Source organism: Phyllostomus discolor, chromosome 6 (genome assembly GCF_004126475.2).
Source record: "Phyllostomus discolor isolate MPI-MPIP mPhyDis1 chromosome 6, mPhyDis1.pri.v3, whole genome shotgun sequence".
Lineage (NCBI taxonomy): Eukaryota > Metazoa > Chordata > Mammalia > Chiroptera > Phyllostomidae > Phyllostomus > Phyllostomus discolor.
The window spans coordinates 135,073,587-135,096,753 of record NC_040908.2 but is presented as its reverse complement, the minus strand read 5'-3'; the positions used below and the strand labels follow the sequence as shown (position 1 = coordinate 135,096,753).

At 38.6% G+C, this 23,167-nt stretch overlaps 1 protein-coding gene across 4 annotated transcripts in view; it reads right to left on the bottom strand.

Annotated features, from left to right (window-relative positions):
* Positions 1-420: 420 nt before the first annotated feature.
* LOC114500643 (nucleobindin-2) overlaps positions 421-23,167 on the bottom strand; it is a 40,708-nt gene continuing 17,961 nt past the window's right edge. For 3 of the 4 annotated variants that reach the window (XM_036029100.1, XM_036029101.1, XM_036029102.1), the window contains 10 exons: positions 21,434-21,560; positions 11,023-11,126; positions 8,354-8,539; positions 8,061-8,151; positions 7,219-7,277; positions 7,036-7,128; positions 3,575-3,664; positions 2,265-2,435; positions 1,920-2,001; positions 421-558 (listed from right to left, as the gene is read on the bottom strand). In XM_036029100.1, the coding sequence (XP_035884993.1) occupies positions 551-558; positions 1,920-2,001; positions 2,265-2,435; positions 3,575-3,664; positions 7,036-7,128; positions 7,219-7,277; positions 8,061-8,151; positions 8,354-8,539; positions 11,023-11,126; positions 21,434-21,560 (1,011 nt within the window). In that variant the 3' untranslated portion in view covers positions 421-550. Of the gene's footprint in view, positions 559-1,911; positions 2,002-2,264; positions 2,436-3,574; positions 3,665-7,035; positions 7,129-7,218; positions 7,278-8,060; positions 8,152-8,353; positions 8,540-11,022; positions 11,127-21,433; positions 21,561-23,167 lie in introns of those variants that run through there. The other variant, XM_028517377.2, reaches the window with a different exon arrangement.

Below are 23,167 nucleotides of genomic sequence, written 5' to 3'. Positions count from 1 at the left end.
CTGTGAATGAAAAATGATTTGAAGTGGTAGCAAGCGCCACTCCGTAGAAGAATTTCTAGCTGAGGAAGTCAGAAGGAAGTTACCAGGAAACACTGGGGGATGTGACGGCCTTCTCAGGAGAATTATGAACATCCAAGAGACTTTTATTAAGAGAGGGGATGATAAGCACTGATAAAAGAATATCTATTTTCATGAGTGAGGGCAATCTCTTCCCAAAGCAAGAGACAGAGCTTTCTCACTTAAACAGTTACTGAGAGTTCCATTACATTATGGCAGAAGGCCCCTTAACTAAAGCGCCAAAGGAGAACAAAGGAAAAAGGGGGAGGTATGAAAGTGAGAGCAGATACGGAGTTTCCTTCCTGGTTCTGACGGACTTCAACCTTTAAATATGTGCATCCAAAACAACATGCGTTCTCCTACAAAACGTGTCCTCCTTTATTCCATATATGCTTCAAAATATTTATTGAGTAGAGAAAGAGGAAGAGAGGTAAGTAGATGACACAGATGTTGATGTTACACTTTTCTTACAAGTTCTGGTAGACCTCGGACGTTAAATGACTGTTAAAAAAAAACATATACTCTCACTTTAAAGGTATCTTCCTTGGTTCTGAATGTCCTTTTATAAATAATATTTGGTTTTTAATACACTTAGCTAATGATAGATCATGATTAAAAAAACCATGTTGAACACAAACCCAATTTAGGAGCTCAGAAACACACACAGCAGATCATTCTACTTCTGAAAGATATTATGGCAGACGCTGAAAAACTAAGTGAAATCTGGGTGTTTGACCTCCTCTCTTCACATTTTGGGTGACTAGACAGCAGGCTGGACTTTTTGAGCATGTATCTGTGTGAAGGAAAAGGGCCTCCGACATAAATCTTCCATATTAAATGGATCAGAAAAGGCAAGGTCTGCTCGCCAATGCCACACAACTTTGAGAGTGGGACGAACAGCTTAGAAGACTGCAAGATGCGTCTGTGAAGACCACACCCCCACCCTGGGGGACCCAGCAGAGCTTAACTGCAGCTGCTCAGCTGGATGGGTCAGTAATGAAGAGTGGCTTCACGGCCCTGCCTCGGTTTTCCTGCAGGACCTCCAGGGCCCCAAACAAGGCTGCTCTACTTATCCTGATTGAGAGGCATTTTGAAAGCCACGCTTCAAAGATGATGATGAGCCATGTGTCCTGAAACTGTGTTGAGCAATGGTTAGGGGGGTGAATATAGATGAAGGCCGACCAAAGAACCAGGGTGCCCTGGCCCGACCCCTCCTTGAGGAGGAGTGCACCAGAGTGGGTAAGATGGTCAGGAGGTGCAGAATAGAAGTTTCTGGACGTTTTGACATGAGAGCCCCACTGGTGATTGCTTGGTGTGGGCTACGATTAGACTGAGAGATCAGAAAACTTGTTTGCCCACCAAAATGGGTGATGGGATTATGCACATTGGAATGTTTAAACAGGCTTATGCAAATAACCTGTGTTTTCTTTACCTGCATCTTTTATGGAAATGGATACTCTGTCTGCCTGGAGAAAGCTTACAGTACCAAGTGTTGTAAAACTAAAACTGTTAATAAAGTCAGAATGGAGGCTATAGTAAAATAAATAACTAAATAAATAGGAAAGAAACGTTCTCTGATATCAATACATGATAAAGAATTATAAACAATGTTGAAATACATCAGTTCACATAAATATGGATATCAAATTATACAGCTGTTGGAATAAATGTACAGATACATAAAAATATTATAGAAGCCTTTTCATTTTTTTGTAATATAAGGTGCTTTATTTCCACAAATGTATAGAAAATAGCATAGATATTAATAATTTGAAATTATATTCATAACAAATGTGGGTTTCAGTTTATTCAGCATTTTTATTTCCTTAAGCAAAGAAATAAGCAAAAAAAAAATCACATACGTGGCTCGAACTGAGAGTGTCCACCAGGCCCTGATGGAGAAATTTCTTGTTGTAATTTTTTTTGTTCCATCTGCTGTACAACCTGGGGAGTGGAAAAAGAATGTTTTAAAGGGCAGTATTATTTGATTTTTCTCTTATACGTGTGACTTTTGATAAATCACAACACAAAGAACATTATTTTCCAAAATGGGATTTTCAAATCTACAATTTAGGTTAATATTCAACATAGCAATTTTTAAAAATACCAGCATTCAGAATAGTATAGCTAATCCTACGCTGAAATATTACGACGACGTGGGCTTTTGGGAAAGGCCCTCACGCCACAGTCCTGTTACGCGACACAACCTGATGGTACTCCTGCTTCTGCGCCTCCAGCTGGTCATGCTGGCGCTGTAGCTCTTCTCTCTGTTTCTGAAGCTCATCTGCTTTTTTCTTGAGTTCGTTTTCTTGTAGGGAGATTAGACTTTCATATTCTTTCAGTTCTTCCTCTGTGAATAACTGTTGCTGATCTAATGTCTAAAAAGAAACAAAAAGGAAGAAAAAACATCTTAGAAATATAACCTAAGGCCCTGGCTGGGTGGGTTAGTTGGTTAGGACATCATCCCCATGTGCCAAGGTTGTGGGTTCAAGCCCCCAACCCCTGCCAAGGCACACAGAAGAATCAATCCATGAATGCATCAATAAGTGGAACAACAAAGCAATGTTTCTCTCCCTGTCCTTTCCTCTCTCTTTCTCTCACGTTTTGTTATGACAATGTACCCATCAGGCATCACCTCTTGTTTAGAGGTTTTTAGAGAAACATCAACTCACATGACTCAGCCCCACTACAGCCCAGATTTGGCAGCCTATGACTTCTCCCCTTTCCCCAAACTCAAATAACCTTTGAAAGGGAAGAGATTTTAGTCTGTCAATGAGATTCAGGAAAATATGATGGGGCAGCTGATGATGATCAACAGAACTGTGTAAGGTCCCAGGAAACCTAATTTGAAGGCAACTGAAGCATCACTGTCCTATGTACAATGTTTCTTGTATCTTGTACCTTTTTCAATAAATACCTCTTTTTCATAGTACGTGGCTGGATACTTTATGGACACAGTATATAGTTATGAATTTATTGTATATGTAAATTAAAGATGAGACTGCACACTATTTATACATTGTATGGTATAAAGGCATATACTAAATACATACACTATTTCTATATTGGCATGACACAATATCTAATTTTAGTGTCTACCTCTAGGTAGCTTCTAAATTATTCTTTAAATGTATTTGTATTTCTAATTTTTAAGGATGAACATTATTTTACAATTTTTAAAACACTTCTAAAGAAATCTCCCCTCCCCAAACAATCAGATATTTATGGTAAAGAAAAAAATGCTTTTAAATAAATCTAAAAAGGAAAGCAAAAAGAAGAAAGAAATCTCCCCTCCTGAAAGACTTCTATTAATATGCAATGTTATTACAAATAAGAGATCAATTGCTACAAGCTTTCTAAGAACTCAAGTTCCTTATTTTCAAGTGACATTTTATATGAAAAGCCAAAATAATAAGATGATACATGCATACATAAATGGGGAATAAAAGTGAAAAGTAGAAAGGACTGATGTAGAATTTCTTGAACCATACAGCCCATTTCAAGTTGGTTCTATTACCTCCCAGCTATCTGGCTCCAAGAATTCCTTTTTCTCTGTAGCTTTCAAAAACTCTTCAAGAGTCACCAATCGGTCTTTGTTTGAATCAACCTGTTAAAGGAAAATGTAGTAAAATCAAATAACTCTTTCTCATATTTCTTAAGACACTGGAAACTGTCTTCCAGTAGATGTTACTACATAAACATACAGTAGTTAGGGTTAGCCTCACGTCCACAAATCACTGAGGGGAAAACAAAAAACAGAACAGAACACTCGGCATTATACTAGAATCAGAAAATATCTATTTTTCTCTTCTATATACTTCAAATTTAAAAACACTATGAAATATCTGTATCCCTGATAGCCCATTAGATCACTAAGTTGAACTTGCTGATGTGACTGGTAAGGCAACTTCTGTCTTCCTCCCTCACTACACCATGTATAATCTCTGTTGAAGCCAAGTGTTTGGGCAAGAAAAATAACCTTTCCAGTAAGAGGACTGTTTAGCCAGAGTCAAGTGAAAATGCTGTCAACATTTTCTCTTAACAACAAACAACTAAGTAAATCAAAACAAAAGTTTACAACCTCTCCAAACCCTCCAGTGGCTCTTGTAAACTATCACAAATCAGCCTGTGAACCAAAGGGTCACTGGTTCAAATCCCAGTCAGAGCACATGCCTAGGTTGCAGCCTGAGAGGCAACCCATCAATGTTTCTCTCACACACTGATATTTCTCTACTTCTCTTTCTTTCTCACTTCTACTCTCTCTAAAAATAAGTAAATGCAATCTAAAAAAAAGGAATTCATTTGCTACCTGGGATGCCAGTAGTCAACAGAAATCCCAACTCATCAATATCAGGTGAAAATCACTCAAGCAAAACCCTGCTTTTGATGTCTCTATGAGATTTTTCAGCTTAGTGATGTAAACAAGAAGTAAATATTTGTTATAAACCACTTAGGTACTGGGTATTTGGATTTTCTTACCAAAAACTAAAACAGCCATTTAATATACCAAATATTAGACTACATTATTTTTTTATTTCCAAAAGGATGTTTATAGCTGATATGCAACAGCATCTTAATCTTTTAAGCCTTGGCTGGGTTGCTTAGTTGGTTATAGTGCCATCCCTATACACCAAGGTTACGGGTTCAATCCCTGGTCAGGGCAAACACAAGAATCAACCAATGAATGCATAAATAAGTGGAACAACAAATCAATGTCTGCCTGTCTGTCTGTCTCTCACTCGGTCTCTCTCCCTCCCACCCTATTTCTTTCAAAAATCAATAAAGTTAAAAAATATATTTTAAAGGAGCTACAAATAACGTATTTATAGTATGGGGAACCTACTGAATATTTTGGATCATAAATGCAAAATCCAAGTAAAAACAAATTCTGTAAATTTGCCTTCAATTTTGTGGTAAAATTTATTACACTTGGACTTCCAGCCAAGATGGAGGCATAGGTGGATGCACTGTGCCTCCACGTACAACCCAAATAGGGACAACAACAATTTAAAAACAGAAAAACAGCCAGAACTGACAGAATATTGATCTGAATGGAAGTCGGACAACCAAGAAGTTGAAATACACCCGGTTCATCCAGACCGGTAGGAGGGGTGGAGTCAGGCAGCCAGGCACCGCTCGCTGCCTGGAGAGCAGACAGAGTTGGGACCCAGCAAGTAAGGCATCTGGGGGCACGTAAGGCAATCAGGGTGGGCAAGACAGGAGAGGGTGGACCCTGCGCACAAAAAAAAGCAGCTAGCAGACCCCTGCCTAGGGGTGTGAAACAGCAGACCCTGTGAGGCAGCAATTGTAAAGCAAGGCAGTGCTCACAACCCAGGATCCCAGCGCTGGGAAACAGAGCCTCGGAACACTGATTTGAGGACACCTGTGGGAGCTGAGGTGCACGGAGAGACACCCAGCCTCACAGGAGAGGTCCTTGGAGGGTCCCACGGTGTGCACAAGCCCACCCACCCAGGAATTGGCATGAGAGGGGCCCAGTTTGCTCTGGGGAAGCAGCAGAAGGGACTGAGGTCACACGGAGAGCGAAGCAAGCGCCATTGTACCCTCTTGACTTCGCTCCCACATACAACCCCATAACCCAGAGATTGGGGTGCCCAGCCCTGGTGAACACCTAAGGCTCCACCCCTTACTATAACAGGTGCAACCAGACCAAAAAAAAAGGAGAGAGAGAGAGAGATGGCTCAAACAGAAGGACAAATCAAAGCACCATCCTTTTAAGCGACCGAGAGATAGCCAACCTAAAAGATGCACAGTTCAAAACACTGGTGATCAGGAAGCTCACAGAATTGGTTGATTTTGGTCTCAAATTAGATGAACAAATGCAGGCTACAATAAGAGAAATGAAGGAAAATGCACAGGAAACCAATAGTGATTGGAAGGAAACTGGGACTCAAAACAATAGAGTGGACCAGAAGGAAGAAAGAAACAACCAAGCAGAAAAGAATGGAGAAATAAGAATTTCAAAAAACGAGGAAAAGCTTTAGAACCTCCAGGACATCTATAAACGTTCCCACATCCGAATTATAGGGGTAGCAGAAGGAGAAGAGGAAGAACAACAAGTGGAAAAGTTATTTGAACAAATAATGAAGGAGAACTTGCCCATTCTGGCAAAGGAAATGGACTTCCAGGAACTCCAGGAAGCTCAGAGAGTCCCAAAGAAGTTGGACACGACAAGGAACCCACCAAGGCACATCATAATTACATTAGCCAAGGTAAAAATGAAGTAGAGAATCCTAGAAGTAGGAAGAGATAAGGAGACAGTCACCTACAAAGGACTTCCCATCAGACTTCCAGCTGATTTCTCAAAAGAGACCTTACAGGCAAGAAGGGGCTGGAAAGAAGTATTCCAAGTCAGGAAAGGCAAGGACCCACATCCCAGATTGCTCTATCCAGCAAAGCTTTCATTTAAAATGGAAGGGCAGATAAAGTGCTTCTCAGATAAGGTCAAGTTAAAGGAGTTCATCATCACCAAGCCCTTATTTTATGAAATGTTAAAGGGGCTTATCTTAGAAAAAGCAGATAAAAAAACATGTATAGTAAAATGACAGGAAACTCACAATTATTAACAACCACACCCAAAACAAACCAAAACTAAGCAAACAACTAGAAGAGGAACAGAACCAGAGAAATGGAGATCACATGGAGGGTTAGCAACAGGGGAGTGGGAGGAGGAAAGAGGGGGAAAAGGTACAGAGAATAAGTGGTATAGATGGTAGGTAGAAAATAGACAGGGGGAGGGTAAGAATAGTATAGGAAATGTACAAGCTAAAGAACTTATGACACATGGACATGAACTAAAGGGGGGGAATGTGAGTGGGAGAGGGTGTACAGGGTGGAGGGGAGTGAAGGGGGGAAATGGGACAACTGTAATAGCATAATCTATAAAATATATTTTTAAAATTTATTACAACAACTTGATAATCCATACAAGGAATATATCTTAAAACTTTAAAACCATACCTCATTCATTACATGTTCCCTCATTCTAAGCCTTTCTTCCTCCATTTCTACCATATCATCCTCTTCATTTTTGGGGTCATATACTTTCTCCAACTAAAAAGAAAAATTTTAGAACACCATAAAACAAAGAAACTAGAAGGAGAAAGAGAGAGCAAACAACCAAATACTTAATGAACTCATTACCTCCTTGGTAAATAGGGCTTCTAATTCTTGTTCATCGAGGAAGCCATCATTATTGACATCTAAAGTTCCCAATGCAAAAAACTGATTTTAATGCCTTAGAAAATAAATAATTAAAATACAACTATTTACAAATGGTTTGCAAAAGTAGTGCTGACATGAAGCATCAATACACTGCAGAAAAGCCTTCTTTATGAAGCCGCAGATCAGTCTAAGTGATAACAATTCAGTTATTTATAGTTTACCATAGTTTTTTTAGAAAACTCAAACAACTTTTTTCAAAAAATATAAAGTAAAGCAATGTGCTATAAAAGTAAATTTTAATATGGTAACAAAATTACTGTTAGATATAACCTACCTACTCACAGAAACACTTCATTTTACAGATAATGACTTAAGAGCAAAAGTAGGTCTAAAGCCCTGGCTAGTGTAGCTCAGTGCATTGAGCATGGGTCTGCCAACCAAAGGGCCACCAGTTCTATTCCCAGTCAGGGCACATGCCTGGGTTGCAGGCCAGGTTCCCAGATGGGGGTGTGTGAGAGGCAACCACACATTGATGTTTCTCTCCCTCTCTTTCTCCTTCCCTTCCCCTGTCTCTAAAAATAAATTAATAAAATCTTGAAAAAAAAATTTTAATAAAGTAGGTATAAAGGCAAAACTACTGATGTAAACATTTTATACTGCATATCAGCAACAAAGACCATTAAACTACCCTAGAGAAAAGCTCTTAACATTTACTGTAGATAGGCCTCAACAGCAGACCATGGCAGAAATATGAAGAGCAAAGGAACCTGTAAGTTTTCAAGTGGCAGACAGAAGTATGAATACGTGTATAAACATGTTACCGTGTAATTTGAAAAACGTCTTGGGGTCGAAGTCATTGGGGTCCAGGCCGTCAGTCTGTTCCCACACCTCTTTCAGCTGGTCTTTGCTGCCCTGTGAGTCGGTTTTGAAGAAACAAAAAAGCTGCTCAAAACAAAACACAGACTACGTGACTATAGACTCAAAATAAAACAGAAATTTGTGGAACTTTTCAGAATTAAGAAGCAAGAGTTAAGTACCAGTAACTTAGGAGGAAATTCTATTTGGAACAAAATATTTTCCTCTAATTATGATTTCAAAAAGTCATGGTCCTTACTGGATGGTTAACTTTGGGGTGATTTTCATGCTTTTTCTTCATTTCTTCAAATTTGGATTCTTCTTCTTTTCTCTTCTCTTCATTCAGCGTTTTTAAATATTCTCTCCTTTCATGTTCCTTCATCATTTCATATTTTTTAAATTCTTCATGTCGAGTCTTATCATAGTGTTCCAGATCACTAGTAGCCTATAATGTAAAATTTAAATTAAATGAAAAGGTATGCTTTGAAAAATACAAATAAAGCCATTCTTACACATAGCATCTTTTCTAACAGAATACACTATAGAAGGGCCAAAAAATATATAGTGGACCCTTCTTTTTTGATTCTACCACTTTATTTCAGTCATTATTATTATCAGAAATGCAGGCATTCAAAGAAACTAAAAGTTTAGCAAGTTCCTCATAAGTAATAAATACATTGATTTAAAAAAGAAGAAGGAAGGGACTGTCTCAAATTGACAGGAGAAAACTAGATAAGTTTCTAACCACTTAACTCAGTGTCATAACATCCAGGCAAGAACTGTTAGTTTGGTAGCTTGTACAGCACAGCATGAAGGGTATGCTAACTCTTATCTAAAATCCCTGAGGCTGGGGGCAAGGGGTGGGAGGCTGGGGGAGGCGGGCAAGGGAGGAAAAATGGGGACATCTGTAACAGTGTCCACAATAAAATTAAAGTTAAAAAAAGGAAAATTCCAGGAATAAACAATTCAAAAGTTTCTAATTGCATAAATAGAAGATAGATAGATAAACCGTTAGATGGAATCCTTGAGGCTAGATGAGTTTCAGAATTTTCTATCAACTAATATTTGACGAGGCAGCCAAGGATACTCTTCAATAAATGGTGCTGGAAACGTTGGATATTCACAGGTAAAGAACAAAACTAAACCCCTTACACCACATATAAAAGGTAACTCTTAGTGGGTTAAAGATTAAATATAGGACCTGAAACCATAAAACTCCTAGAAGAAAACATAGGGAAAAAGCCTCATGACATGGGTTTCAGCAATGACTTTTACAGCCTGGATGGACCTAGAGAGCATGATGTTAAGGGAAGTAAGCCAGGCCCTGAAAGACAAATGCCATATGATCTCACCTATAAGTGGAACCTAATCAACAAAACAAACAAATAAGCAAAATAGAACCAGAGACATGGAAATAAAGAACAAACTGACAGCTACCGGGGTGGTGGGGGAATAACAGGGGAAAGAAGGGGAAGGATCATCGAGGAACATGTATAAAGGACCCATGGTCAAAAACAACATGGGAAGGAGCAAAAAAACAAATAATCCAATATAAACATGGGCAAAGGACTTGAATAGATATTTTTCCAAAGACGATACTCAAATGGCCGACAGGTACATGAAAAGGTGCTCAACATCAATAATTAGGGAAATGCAAATCCAAACCACAGTGAGATAGTACCTCATGCCTTTTGGAATGGCTGTCATCAGAAAGACAAGAGCTAAATGCTGGTGAGAACGTGGAGAAAAGGGAACCTCTGTGCACTGCTGGTGGGACTGTAAATCAGTGCAGCCACTGTGGAAAACAGTAAGGAGGTTCCCCCAAAAGTTTAAGACAGAACTACCCTAAATCCAGCAGTTCCACTTCTGGGTGTACATCCCAAGGAAACAAAAGCACTGTGGCAAAGGGGTATCTGCATCCCCATGTCCACTGCAGCACTATGTACAATAGCTAAGAGATGGAAACAACCTGTGTCCATCAATGCGACCACAGAAAGAAGGAAATGCTGCCGTCTGTGATGACATGAGTGGACCTGGAGGGCCTCATGCTAAGTGAAATAAGTCAGACCAAAACAAACACTGTATAATCTCACTTAGATATGGAATCTTTTTTTAAAAAAAAACTTATTTCACTGGAAAAGAGATGGGAGTTATGGGTGCCAGAGCAGAGGGTGGGCACTTGGGTGGCCATGGCCAAAGGGCACAAACTTCCAGTTATAAGGTGGGTGAGTCCTGGGGATGGCGGTACAGCACGGTGGCCAGAGTTAGCAGTGTTGTGTGGTATATCTGAGAGTTGCTAAGAGAATAAACCATAAAATCTCTCATCACAAGAAAAAAAATTTTTGGTAACTGTATGAGGTGATGGATGTTAACTAAACTTATTTCAGTAATCATTCTGCAATGTCAAGGCATTATGCAGTATACCTAGAGTTACACACTGTCACATGCCAATTATCTCAATAAAACTGAAAGCAAAACAAAAAAAAGGATTTTCTAAAGTTTTTTAAGAAAAGAAATGTGGCACATATGCCACATTATGTAACATCCCTGCAGAATTTGTAATAAAAAAGAATAGTGCTTCTGTAGCAAAATCTATGAATACTCACACTAAGTAGGCTAAATAAAAAATGTAAGTAGCCCTACTCTAAATCAAGGTAGGTTTCAGGTTTTACAGTTGGTTGTTTTTTTTGGGGGTGGGGGCAGAGGGGGCGTGGATTTTGCCATTGTGTTTAGATTACAAGACCTGCATGTACAAATTTTTATCTGTACTATAAAAGGTTAAGCCACCTCCCTTTAAAGAGACACAAGAGAGTAGTTACATTACCACCTCATCGAAATTGACTTGTGAAATTAAAGATCTGTGTAACCATTACATATGTGTATTAAATTACAAAACCTCCAAGCCACTATTTTTGGAATTATTCTTACTGCTTTGATCAGCATATCTAAGTCTGTAGATTCAAACTTGTCAGGATTCAGGTGGTTCAGGTGCTCGAACTGCTTCAGCAGAGCATGGTGGTCTATGCCTGTGTCTGACAGAAAAGAGAAAACTATGAATGATCAATTACTAGAAGCTAAAAACATTAATATAAATAACACACAACAATAAGCATTCATACTGATTCCTACTGGTATTTACAACAAAATTCAAAGTTTTAGATTAAGGGTCCATATTTTCTTGTAGGATATTTTACATGTTGTTATTCTAGGCAAAAGCAATGTCCTTGACTATAGAGTGGAATACTATATAATGTGCACATTTTAATGTTACTTCTAGAGAGACTAGCTGACCAGTATAATAGCAAAAACTTTTTACTAGTTTGAAACTACTACCAAATGTCCTATGTTTCATTAGATAAATTCTAATAGTCTATCCTCATGAAAGGTCTAAGTAGAACTTCTGAAAAGAAGTGCTCTAAAGCTTATATGAAAGATTCTTTGTACTTCAGGGATTTTCGTGAGGTAAGTTTTTGACTTGTCCTTTTTGGCTGGTCAAGTGTATACTTCTAACTCCATCCCCTCCTAAGACAACTTGGAATCCCACGTGGTACTCAACCCAATGTGACGCTGACCAAGTGTGTGTTAAGAAGGTGACATATTTTCTAACAGCTGAAACCATGTTTTGAGTTTTTTATAGCTGTTCACATGTATGTCACAACTATTACTGACCCATGTAAAACTGGAATTTGGAAAAGTTGAGCTGAAAAGGCAAGCAAACGTTGTCAAGTAAAGCCCACCCCTGTACTCAAATTTAAAAAAAAAATCTTTCTTTGATGCTCCAATGAATCTTTTAGAAAATAAAAGTCTAATTCCAATAAATTCATTTAAATAATAACTGATTTTTAAAGAAATATTAAAAAATCAATTATTTTCCTCTGTAAAACATTTTTAAAAACCAAGCTACAGTAAGTATTGTAGTGTAAATGAAAGGGTGAAGTGATTCTGCACTGTGTCTTATTATAGGATTGAACAAGAGAAGTATGTGTGCTGATCTGTTGGAAATCAGGTTTCCCACTTAGGAAAAAATGAATATACAAATTTGGAATGAAAGAAGGCAAGAAACCAATGGAAATGGACAGGAATTAGTGCTATCAGTGTGAACTTACCATTTACAAAACTTGTATATGTACACATATATTTCAGGTGCGTATGCATGTGTGTATGCGTAACACATTCACACACACAAATGTGCATACATGTATGTGTGTATAGACATGTACATATTTCCTAACTCTATCTGATGAAAATGCTGAGAAGAATATATATTCCAGGAGCAGTGAGCACAGCTAGTGCCAGCCCTTGGGCTGTAATACCACCCCCCACCTAAGAAAAGAACTGGTCCCATAAATGACTAGCTCCTGGGCTGGCAGGGAGGTACAGGATAAGCCCAGGGCATTTGGTTGTGCTAAGAAGGGACTGCTAAAGTGAGTTCAACCAAGTTTTCACTGAATACTTGCTATGACAGTGTACTGGGAGTTTTACTTACAATTAAAGATCTGTTATATGACTTAGTCCTAAAGGATATGACCAGACAGTGAAATACATGAAAAGATACTTAACCTCACTCAAGATAAGAGAAATAAATATTAAAACTTCACTAGTATACCATGTAACGAATGATAAAATGCCTAAGTTTTTATTTTATTGATTTTTAGAGACAGAGAGAAAGGAGGAGAGAGACAGAGACAAAGAGAGGGAGAGCAACAGAAAGAGAGAGAAACATCGATGTGTTATCGATTTGTCATTCCAGTTATTTATGCATTCATTTGTTGATTTTTCTATGTAACCCAATTGGGTATCGAACCTGCAATCTTGGCATATGTAGAACATATATGTTCTAATCCACTGAGCTACCTGGCCAGGGCAAAACTCCTAACATTTGGGACTGGCTCGTGTGGCTCACTGGGTTGAGTGCTGGCCTGCAAACCAAAGGGTCACCAGTTCAATTCCTAGTCAGGGCACATGCATGAGTTGTGGGCCAGGTCTCCAGTTGGGGGCATGCAAGAGGCAACCACACATTGATGTTACTGTCCCTCTCTTTTTCCCTTCTTTTCTCTAAAAATAAATAAACAAAATATTTTAAAGCATTACTAGTTAAAATTAACAAGTATTAAAAAAAAAACCCTCCTGATGTTTGAAGATGCATACTATTAGCAAGACTGTGAGAGAAATTATTGCCAGTGGGAATGAGTATGGATACAACATTTGTGGAGGTGGCAGGATCTATCCAAATTACAAATATATACATGTATCTTTTAGTTTAACAGTTTCACTGCATGGGACATATCCTTCCAGTAATCTTAATCAGATGTATGGTTATATGCAAGGTCTGTCCAGAAAAAGTCCTGCCATTGTTAACATGAAGAGAACGGTTCAGCCCTGGCTGGTGTGGCTCAGTGGAATGGCCCTAAGGGTTGCTCCTTCAATTCCAGGCCAGGGAAGAGGCACCTCAGTCCTGAGTTGTGGGCTGGGTTCCCAGCTGGGGACATGACAAAAGCAACTGGTAGATTCTCTCACACACCAACATTTCTCTCCCTCTCTTTCTCCACCCACCCTCTCTAAAAATAGATAAAATATTTTTTAAAAATATAGAGAATGGTTTGCACAACATCGATGTAACCTGGCAGCCAAGGAGAGTGGACTGGAATGTGTATGTGTGAACAATGATGACTTCACTGTACTAGTCAGTGGGGGCACTACATGCTGTTGATGAGAATGTGTACTGAGTGAGTGAAGCAATGAATCTGCATCAGATTTTGCATTAAGCTTGAGCACTGCTCTGCAGTAATTATCCAGATGCTTCAGAAGGCTTCAACCAGTGACTGGCAGCTTCATCAGAGCAGTGTGCCTGGTTACTCATCCTGTGTCCAGCAGAGATTGTGGGTGAAATGTCAAATCACCCAGATGACTCAGCCTCCCTACACCCCACATTTGGCACCCTGAGACTTCTGGCTTTTCCCAAAACTAAAATCACCTTTGAAAAGGAAGAGATTTCAGACTATTAGTGAAATTCAGGAAAACATGACAGGGCAGCTGATGGTAATTGGGAGAACTGTGTGAGGTCCCAAGGGGACTCAGGTGTCATTTGAAGGGGACTGAAGTGTCATTGTCCTATGTACAATGTTTCTTGTATCTTCTTCAATAAATGTCTGTGTTTTTCATAGTATGTGGCTTGATACTTTCTGGACAGACCTTGTCATATAAACAAGAACATTTGCTAGAAAAAACCCAAATGTCCACTAACAGAGACCTGGTTAAATAAATTGTAATATCTCCATATCATGAAAATTTATGCAGCTGTTTTTAAAAAATGCAGATGATGTCTGTGTATTAAATACAGAAAGATCTCCAAAATACATTGTTAAAGGAAGAAAACAAGGCAAAACTATGTATTGTATGCTAGCGTTCATAGAAAAAGAGTGAGGAAAAAGAACTTTTATTTGTACTTGCTCATATAAGAATAAAGAAACTCAGGAAGTACAGTGTTGGGGCAGTGGGAACTGTCAGGTTCCAAAATATTAGGGGGATTTGTTATATTCCTTCTTATACTTTCTGGGTTTAAACCACGTGAATGTATTACCTGTATTTGATGTAAACATCAAACATACTTTAAAAATTATCCCCCCCTCACTAAAGTACTTAAAACCCTTCAAATTATCAGAAATTTCAATTCATAAATTGTGAATCAATGACAAAATAGTCAGAAGTTTTCTAAACATATCAGACTGCTTTCTTTAGATAATGAAATTCAGTCTCTATCTAGAAATAAAGAAAATATTGCTAAGAATGAGGAAATGGAGGTTGTCTAAGGGGAAGGAAATCTCAAAACAACTTAGGGCCTGTTTTCCAGGATGGAAAAATTAACTTGTATGCCTGGTGACCTAAATAGTATGGTGTGAGCTCAACTTACATCTCATTGATATCCTTAATTTCAGGATAATGAGTATTTGGTTCTAGTTTTTTAAGTCTGTTCACCAGCAGGGAGTTTAATGCTTTACATAAGCATCCCTTCCCCCATGCAATCCACTGACCAGGCGTACATGTTTGAAATGCAGACTATTCATACACAGAATCAGAATCTGGAGGTGAGATCTAATAATCTGCATTTTTAGCTGGCTCCCCAGGTGGTTCTCATGCAACATGAAGATTAAGAACTACTATGCCAGCCCTGATTGGTGTCGTTCAGTTGGTTGGGCATCCTTCCACAAAGCAAAAGGTTGCTGGTTCAGTTCCCACTCAGGGCACATGCCTGGGATGAAGGTTCAGTTCCTGGTTGGGATGGGTACGAGAGGCAACCAATTGATGTTTCTCCCCCTCACTTTCTTCCTCCCTTCCCCTCTCTGTAAAAATAAATAAATAAAATCTTTAAAAATCTATCCCAATAAAAATGAGATACCATCTTTAATTCAAACTGGATTCCATGTATATTTAATTTTACTTCTGGAATTTCTATTCTGTTCCACTGATATGTCAAAAACATACAGTTCTATGACTGAGGCTTAGTGACATATTTTAATAGCTAATATATCTAGTCCTTCTTCATTGTTCTTTTTCAGAGGTATGGAGCTGTCCTTTTTTGTTTCCTTTTTCATATGAGTCTTAAAATTAACTTGGCTAGTACTGTCCCAGAAAACAAAGTACACATTTTTATTTGGATTATGTTAAATTTATAAATTAACCTATGGAAAATTGATATTTTTTTAATGGAACTCTATTTATTTATTCATTCATTTATTTATTTATTTATTTTTAGAGAGGGAAGGGAGGGAGATAGAAAGAGAGAGAGAAACATCAATGTGGGGTTGCTGGGGGTTATGTCCTGCAACCCAGGCATGAACCCTGGCTGGGAATTGAACCTGCGACACTGGTTCGCAGCCTGAGCTCAATCCACTGAACTATGCCAGCCGGGGAAATTGATATGTTTTTAATGTTCAGTCTTTGTATGTCTTCCCATTTTTTAAGTCTACTTTTGTGTCCTTCAAGAGTATTTTAAATTTTTTGTATGTAAGTCGTGTACATTTCTTAACTGGTTTATTCTGGGTACTTTATCTTGGTTGATATTACAAATGGAGTCTTTTCTTCCTTTATATCTTCTAACTGGCTGTTGGTTGTACACATGAAATATATTAATTTCTGTACAACAAGTTTATCTTGATGAATTTTCCTGCTGTTTATACTAAGTTTTCAGCCAACTATTTTGGGTTTTCCAAACCACATCATCTACAAATAGAGATGGGTTTCTTCACTTTCTTTCCAGTTACTTCTCCTCAATATTTTTTTGTCACTTGTCTAATTGCTTTGGCTAGTACCTCCAACATAATGTTAACTAGTAGTGGCAATAGTGAGCATCAGTTGTCTTGTTCCCAATTTTAGTTATGACACAGACTTGTGTTTCCCTGTTAAGTATAATGTAGCTGAGTTGAAAATATCTGATTATGTTATAGAAGTATCTATTGATTGCTATCTTACTACTTTTTTCAAATTAAGAAAGGGTATTAAATTTTGTCAAATGCTTTTTCTGTATATATGAAGAGGATCATTTGAACTTTGTGATTACTTTCTTTAAAATATCCTCATTTAAAAAAATCTACTTCTTAGGCTTTGGTGAAGATGGTGGCATAGGTAAATATGGCTCATCTCCTCTCACAACCACATCAAAACTACAACTAAAATATAGAACAACCATCACTCAAAACCATCAGAAATCAAGTTGAATGGAATTCTGATAACTACAGAATTAAAGAAACCACATACATCCAGACTGGTAGGAGGGACAGAGACACAGAACAGGCTTGTCCCACGTCCATGTGTGGTGATAAGAATTCAGGAGGGACATCTCAGGAGCAAGGAGACCCAGCCCCACACTTGGCTCCTCAGCCCAGGGTTCCAGTGCCAGGAATATAAGTGCCCATAATTTCTGACTGCAAAAACCAGTGGGGATTAAGTCAGTGGAAAAAACTTCTGGAACTCCAAACAGTTCCCCTTAAAGAACCCACACAGGAACTTACTCAAACTCACTCCCTCTGAGCTCCAGCACTGGGATAGCAGTTTGAAAGGCATCAGTAGCATACAGGGAGGAATTGAATTGGCTGGCATCAAGGTGGAAACTGAGAGACAGTTTTCTCCCAGACAGAAAGGTAGGAAGAGGCCATTGTCCCTTTTCTGAGCCCTCCCCAACAGAGCTACAGAGCCAGCAGGTGGGTGACATAACTGAAACTCCATCAACCTGGCCCACCTTGGAGATCCCCTGAGATTCTGTCTTACCCAAATTGACTCATCCAAGCTGTTAACTGTGACTCTTCCATATAAATGGCTGGTCTTGGCTCATGCTGTACGACTCCCTAAATCTTATCAAACAAGCAACAGCTGATCTTAGTAAGCTCCCAGCCCCAATACCTCTTGCTACGTGGTCCCAGGCTTGAAACTAGCAGCAGCCAGCCTAGATCCACACCTAGGCTTTGCCTTGGATCTCCAAGCCCAGCACAAGTAGCAGCCATCTCAGATGGCTTTACAGCTCATGCAGGGTGATCCCTGGCAGAACACAGGTCCTGGCTGACCTTTGTCTGCATGACCCAGGATACCCCAGAACCTGTGCACTCAGTGGACAGCTACAGACCATGTTGGAGCACTACCACCCTGTCCCTGCACAGCTGATCCTCCATGAGGGCAGAGGTTGGTGTTCAGTGATCACAGCCAGTCCTTGCAACTGACTGGTCTGGGTAAATCCCTCCCATTGACCTGCCAACAGCAACCAAGGCTCAACTATAAGAAGAGGGTGTTGTCAGCTCACACAAAGGGCACATCTTGAGTACCCAACTTGGGTGATAGGGGAAGTTATGCCACTGGACCCTACAGGACACACCTACTACATTAAGCCACACTACCAAGACAAGGAGTCATAGCAGCCCTACCTAATACATAGAAACAAACACAGGGAGGCTGCCAAAATAGGGAGACAAAGAAATATGGCCCAAATGAAAGAACAGATCAAAACTCCAGAAAAATAACTGAACAAAATGGAGATAAGCAATCAGATGCAGAGGTCAAAACACTGGTTATAAGGATGCTCAAGGAACTTAGGAAGAACCTCAATGGCATAAAAAAGCTCCAGTCAGAAATGAAGTGTACACTAATTGAAATAAAGAACAATTTACAGAGAAACAACAGTGGTGTGGATGAAGCTGAGAATCAAATCAATGATTTTGAACAGAAGGAAGCAAAAAACAACCAATCAGAAAAACAAGAAGAAAAAAGAATCCAAAAAAAATAAGGATAGTATAAGCAGCCTCTGGGAAAACTTTAAGAGGTCCAACATTCACATCATAGGGGTGCCAGAAGGAAAAGAGAAAGAGCAAGAAATTGGAAATCTATTTGAAAAAATAATGAAAGACAACTTCCCTAATTTGGTGAAAGAAATAGACACGCAAGTCCAAGAAGCACAGAGGGTCCCAATTATGATGGATGCAAAAAGGGCCACTCCAAGACACCTCATTATGAAAAGGCCAAAGTTTAAAGGTAAAGAGAAAGTCTTAAAAGCAGCAATAGAAAAGAAGTTAGTTAACAGAAGGTTGCCAGATGGGAGGGGGGAGGGGAGAATGGGTGAAAAAGTGAGGGGATAAGAAGTACAAATATGTTGTTACAGAATAGCTATGGGAATGTAAAGTACAGTATAGGAAATGGAGTAGCCAAAGAACTTATATGCCTTGGCTATAAAAAAGGAGAAAATCTCACCCTTTGCAACAATATGAATATACCTGGAGAACATTATGCTGAGTGAAAGAAGACAGTCAGAAAAAGACAAATACTATATGATTTCACTCATATGTAGAATTTAATGAACAAACTGATGTAACAATCATAAAAAAGACAGACTCATAGATGGAGAGCCGATACAGCTAGTAGGGGGCAGGGTTTAGAGGGTAGAGGGATTGAGACAAAAGGAAAAGGACTCATGGACATGGACAACAGTATGGTGATTCCTCAGTAGAGAGGGGTACAAGGGGACTAATTGGTAATGGAAAAAATTCAATAAAGATTAAATTTTTTAAAAAATGTATATGCATGACCCATGAAAATGAATAATGGTGTGGGGATTGCCTGAGGGAGTCGGGGTACAGGGTGGAGATTGTCAAAGGGGAAAAATTGAGACAACTGAAAGAGCATAATTAATTTAAAAATCGGCAAAAAAAAGTTAAAAAATAAAAATAAATTAAAAATCTACTTCATAGCTATTTACTCTTCCCACAGTCTAAAATTAAAAGAATGTGGGGGCAGGGGGATGAATTGGCAGAGTACAGAAGACTTGGGGCAATGAAACTACTCTGTATGATACTATCATGGTAGATATGTCATTATAAATTTGTCTAAACCCATAGAATGTACAACACCTAGGGTGAACTCTAAAGTATGGACTTTGGATGATTATGATGCATCAGTGTAGGTTCATCAGTTGTAACAATGCCGGTGTTACTGGAGTCGGTGGAAGATGTTACTAATGGGGGAAGCCATGCATGTTTAGGGAAAGAAGGAATATGATAAATCTCTGTACTTCCCCTCAATTCTGCTGTGAAATCTTATATTGGGCTTTAAAAAAATCTTAAATTTTAAAAAATACAAGCTTCAAAGTACTATCCCAATTTATCATTTGTCCTTTGACTTTATGATTTCTTGTCAGGCTAAAATTTTTTTTCCTTATTTCTAGTCATATGAGGATTTATAGTACTAGATTTTTTTACACTCTTGAAATAAATCCACTTGCTAGGATACAGAATTCTTTTGACATACAATAATTTTGCGTTTGACATCAACACATAACAAGATTATGGAAGGTTATCTTCTTTCTGTGTTCTACAATAGTTTAAACAGCATTCACAATCTTCTCTTTCATGGTTTGACAGAATTGCCTTTGACACTCTCTGGGCCTGCTGTTTTTTGTTGACCTAACTCTCTGACAAATTTTCTATTTCATCTATGGAAATTGTTCCAATTAGATTTTCTCCCTCTGTTTTCTTTTGGTTAGTTTTGATGCTATTTTTCCTCTTTTATTTTTTTCAAATATATTTTATTGATTATGCTATTACAGTTGTCCTAAATTTTCCCCTTTGCTCCCCCTCTGCACAGCAACGCCCCATTCCCTCGGGCAATCCCCCCCTCTTAGTTCATGTCCATGGGTCATGCATATAAGTTCTTTGGCAACTCCATTTCCTATACTGTTCTTAACATCCTCCTGACTATTCTGTAGCTACCAATTTGTACTCCTTAATCCCTGAACCTTTTCCCCCATTCTCCCCCTTCCTCCTCCCAGCTGGTAACCCTCCAAATGATTTGCATGTCTATGGTTCTGTTTCTGTTTTGCTTGTTTGCTCAGTTTGTTTTTTAGATTCATTTGTAGTGAATTTATTGCCATTGTAGTGATAATAATTTTTATCTTTTTCTTAAATAAGTCCCTTTACCATTGCACATAATAATGGCTTGGTAAAGATGAATTCCGTTAAGTTGGATAGGGAAGAGCCTTAGGCAACTGCCAGAGAGGAGCAACCAGGTGTGAACCAGGTTGATGGAGTCTCAGATATGTGGCTCTGTGTGGGGGAGGACTCAGAAAAGGAACAATCGCCACTGCCTGGCCTCTGGAGTTTTGTCTGGGAGGAAGCTGTCTCCTGGCACTTACCCCAATGCCAGATACTTCAGTTCCTCCCTGTATGTTACAGGTGTTCCAACTGCTGCCCCTGTGCTGGAGCCCAGAGGGAGTGAGTCTGAGTAAGCCCTAACTCTGTTGTGGGCCCTTTAAGAGGAGATGCCTGAGAATCCCACCGTTTCTTCCACTGCCCCAAACCCCACTGGTTTTTACAGCCGGTAGTTTTGGGACTTATATTCCTGGTACTGGAACCTTGGGCTGGGTGGTCTGATGTGGAGCAGGGATCCCTCACTCCTGAGATATCACTCCTGGTTTTTATCCAACACATGTGGGTGTGGGACTAGCCAGCTCCATCTCTCTGCATTTCCATCCCACCTCCCCATTTGAATGAATGTGACTTATTTCCTCGGTTGTGGGACTTTCATACATTTCAATTTTCTGACAGTTTACTGTTCCTCTTTTAAATCAGTGGTTTCATTCATTACTTTTCATTGTTCCTTGTTATTGATATAATTATTTAAATTTAATCATTTGAATTTTGAATGCTGTGAAGGTATTGCCTATTCAAATATTAAATATTAATAATTAAGAGAAGCCAAATTAATACTAACATTAAATTTTGACTAGAAGAGCATGGCATGTACTAATGTAAATTGACTACAACACCAGATATTGAAATCTTCCTACCTTTTATTTAACACTTACCTTGATGGGAATCTAATTTAGCTTTAATTAGCATTCTTAGCCTTCCAACTTCTTGCCTTTTCAGTTCATCAAGTTTTGTCCTCACATGGTGACTTACTAAATCCAGCTCTTTGCTTAGCCTCCCACTCTGTTGACAAAATAAAAAGTTAGTTTTATCTATTACCCTGCATTTTTAGGACAGATACCATACATTAAAAATAGGATTACAATAAAGTAGTGTTAGATACTTTTGACTAACTTAGATAAATTTGATATTACAAAAGCATTTCTTTCAGAAGATATTTAATTTGTAAGTCTAAAATCAAGATATCTAAAATCCATAAAATTTATAAAAGCATAATTAAAGCACAAAGGAGAAACTCAAAAAGTGATGAGTTACAAAATAATTCACTGTATTATGACGCACTGTAATAATGGTGCATCCACTTTGGAAAACATTTGGCAGTTCTTCGGAAAGTTGAACACAGTGGCTCTCTCTCTGGAGCAAACCCGACCTTTCCCCACTCCCTTCACCCAGGGGCATTTTCCTTGCCTCCCTCTCTCTCCCCTAAACTCCAAACCTTTCTTTTGGCCTCTGTAACTGGTTTCCTAAGCTCATTTCTTCTACAGCTCACTTCTCCTATCTCTGTGACTTTCTAAATAAATTTTCTCTTATAAACAAAAGTTAAACACACAGTTACCATAAGACCCAACAGTTCCATTTCTAGGTGTATACCTAAAGAATTGAAACATATGTTCACATGTACAAGAAACTTGTACATGAATGGTCATAGTAGCATTGTTCATACTAGCCAAAAAAGTGGAAATAACTCAAATGTCCATCAACTGGTGAATTAATAAACAAAATATGGAATATCCATACCATAAAATTACTCAGCCATAAAAAGGAATCAATGTACTAATACATTCTACAATATGATGAACCTTGAAAACATGCTTTCATTCATTATGCTAAGTCAAAGAAGCCAGACACTAAAGGATACATATTATATGATTGCATCCATGTGAAATGTCCAGAATAAGCAAATCCATAAAGATAGAAAGTAGATTACTAGTTGCAGGGGCCAAGGAGAGAAGGAAGCGGGTAGTGATTGCTTAATGGATATGGGGTTTCTTTTGGGAGCAAATGAAATTTGTGGTAATGGTTATAAGACTTGGTGTATATACTAAACACCACTGAATTGTATGCTTTAAAGGGGAAAATTTTTAAATAAATAAATAAAGGGGCAAATTTTATGGTTGTGAATTATACTTCCATAAAGTTTTTTTTAAGTAGCTTGGCCTACTTTAGCTATAGTTATCCCATATATAAGTAACTTCAAAATTCATCTTTTTTAGGGTGTCTCCTTTGATAACATTTTTCATAGATGAGTAATGAGATACATGTTCCAAGATTAAGGAAACAAAACAGCTAGTGGTTTCCTTTCTCTTGTGTCTAAATGCATTTGCATTCACAGACGGCAAGTCTAACTAACATTCATGCAGGCAGACCATTTAGGACTGAGTCAATGGGGCCTGCCAGAGAAGAGAAGGAAAAGAAACCCTGCAAGGGAGACTGAAAGAGAAGGAGAGCTAAGAAAATATGCTGTTATAGAAGCAGAAAGAGCAGTCTCTTTTAAGGAGAGCATGATCATTATTATTAGATAAAAAACAATAGTTCTCAAACTGTGCTCCCCAAGTAGAAGCATCCACGTCACCTGGGAACTTTGGAAGTGTAGGCCCCAGACTTACTGT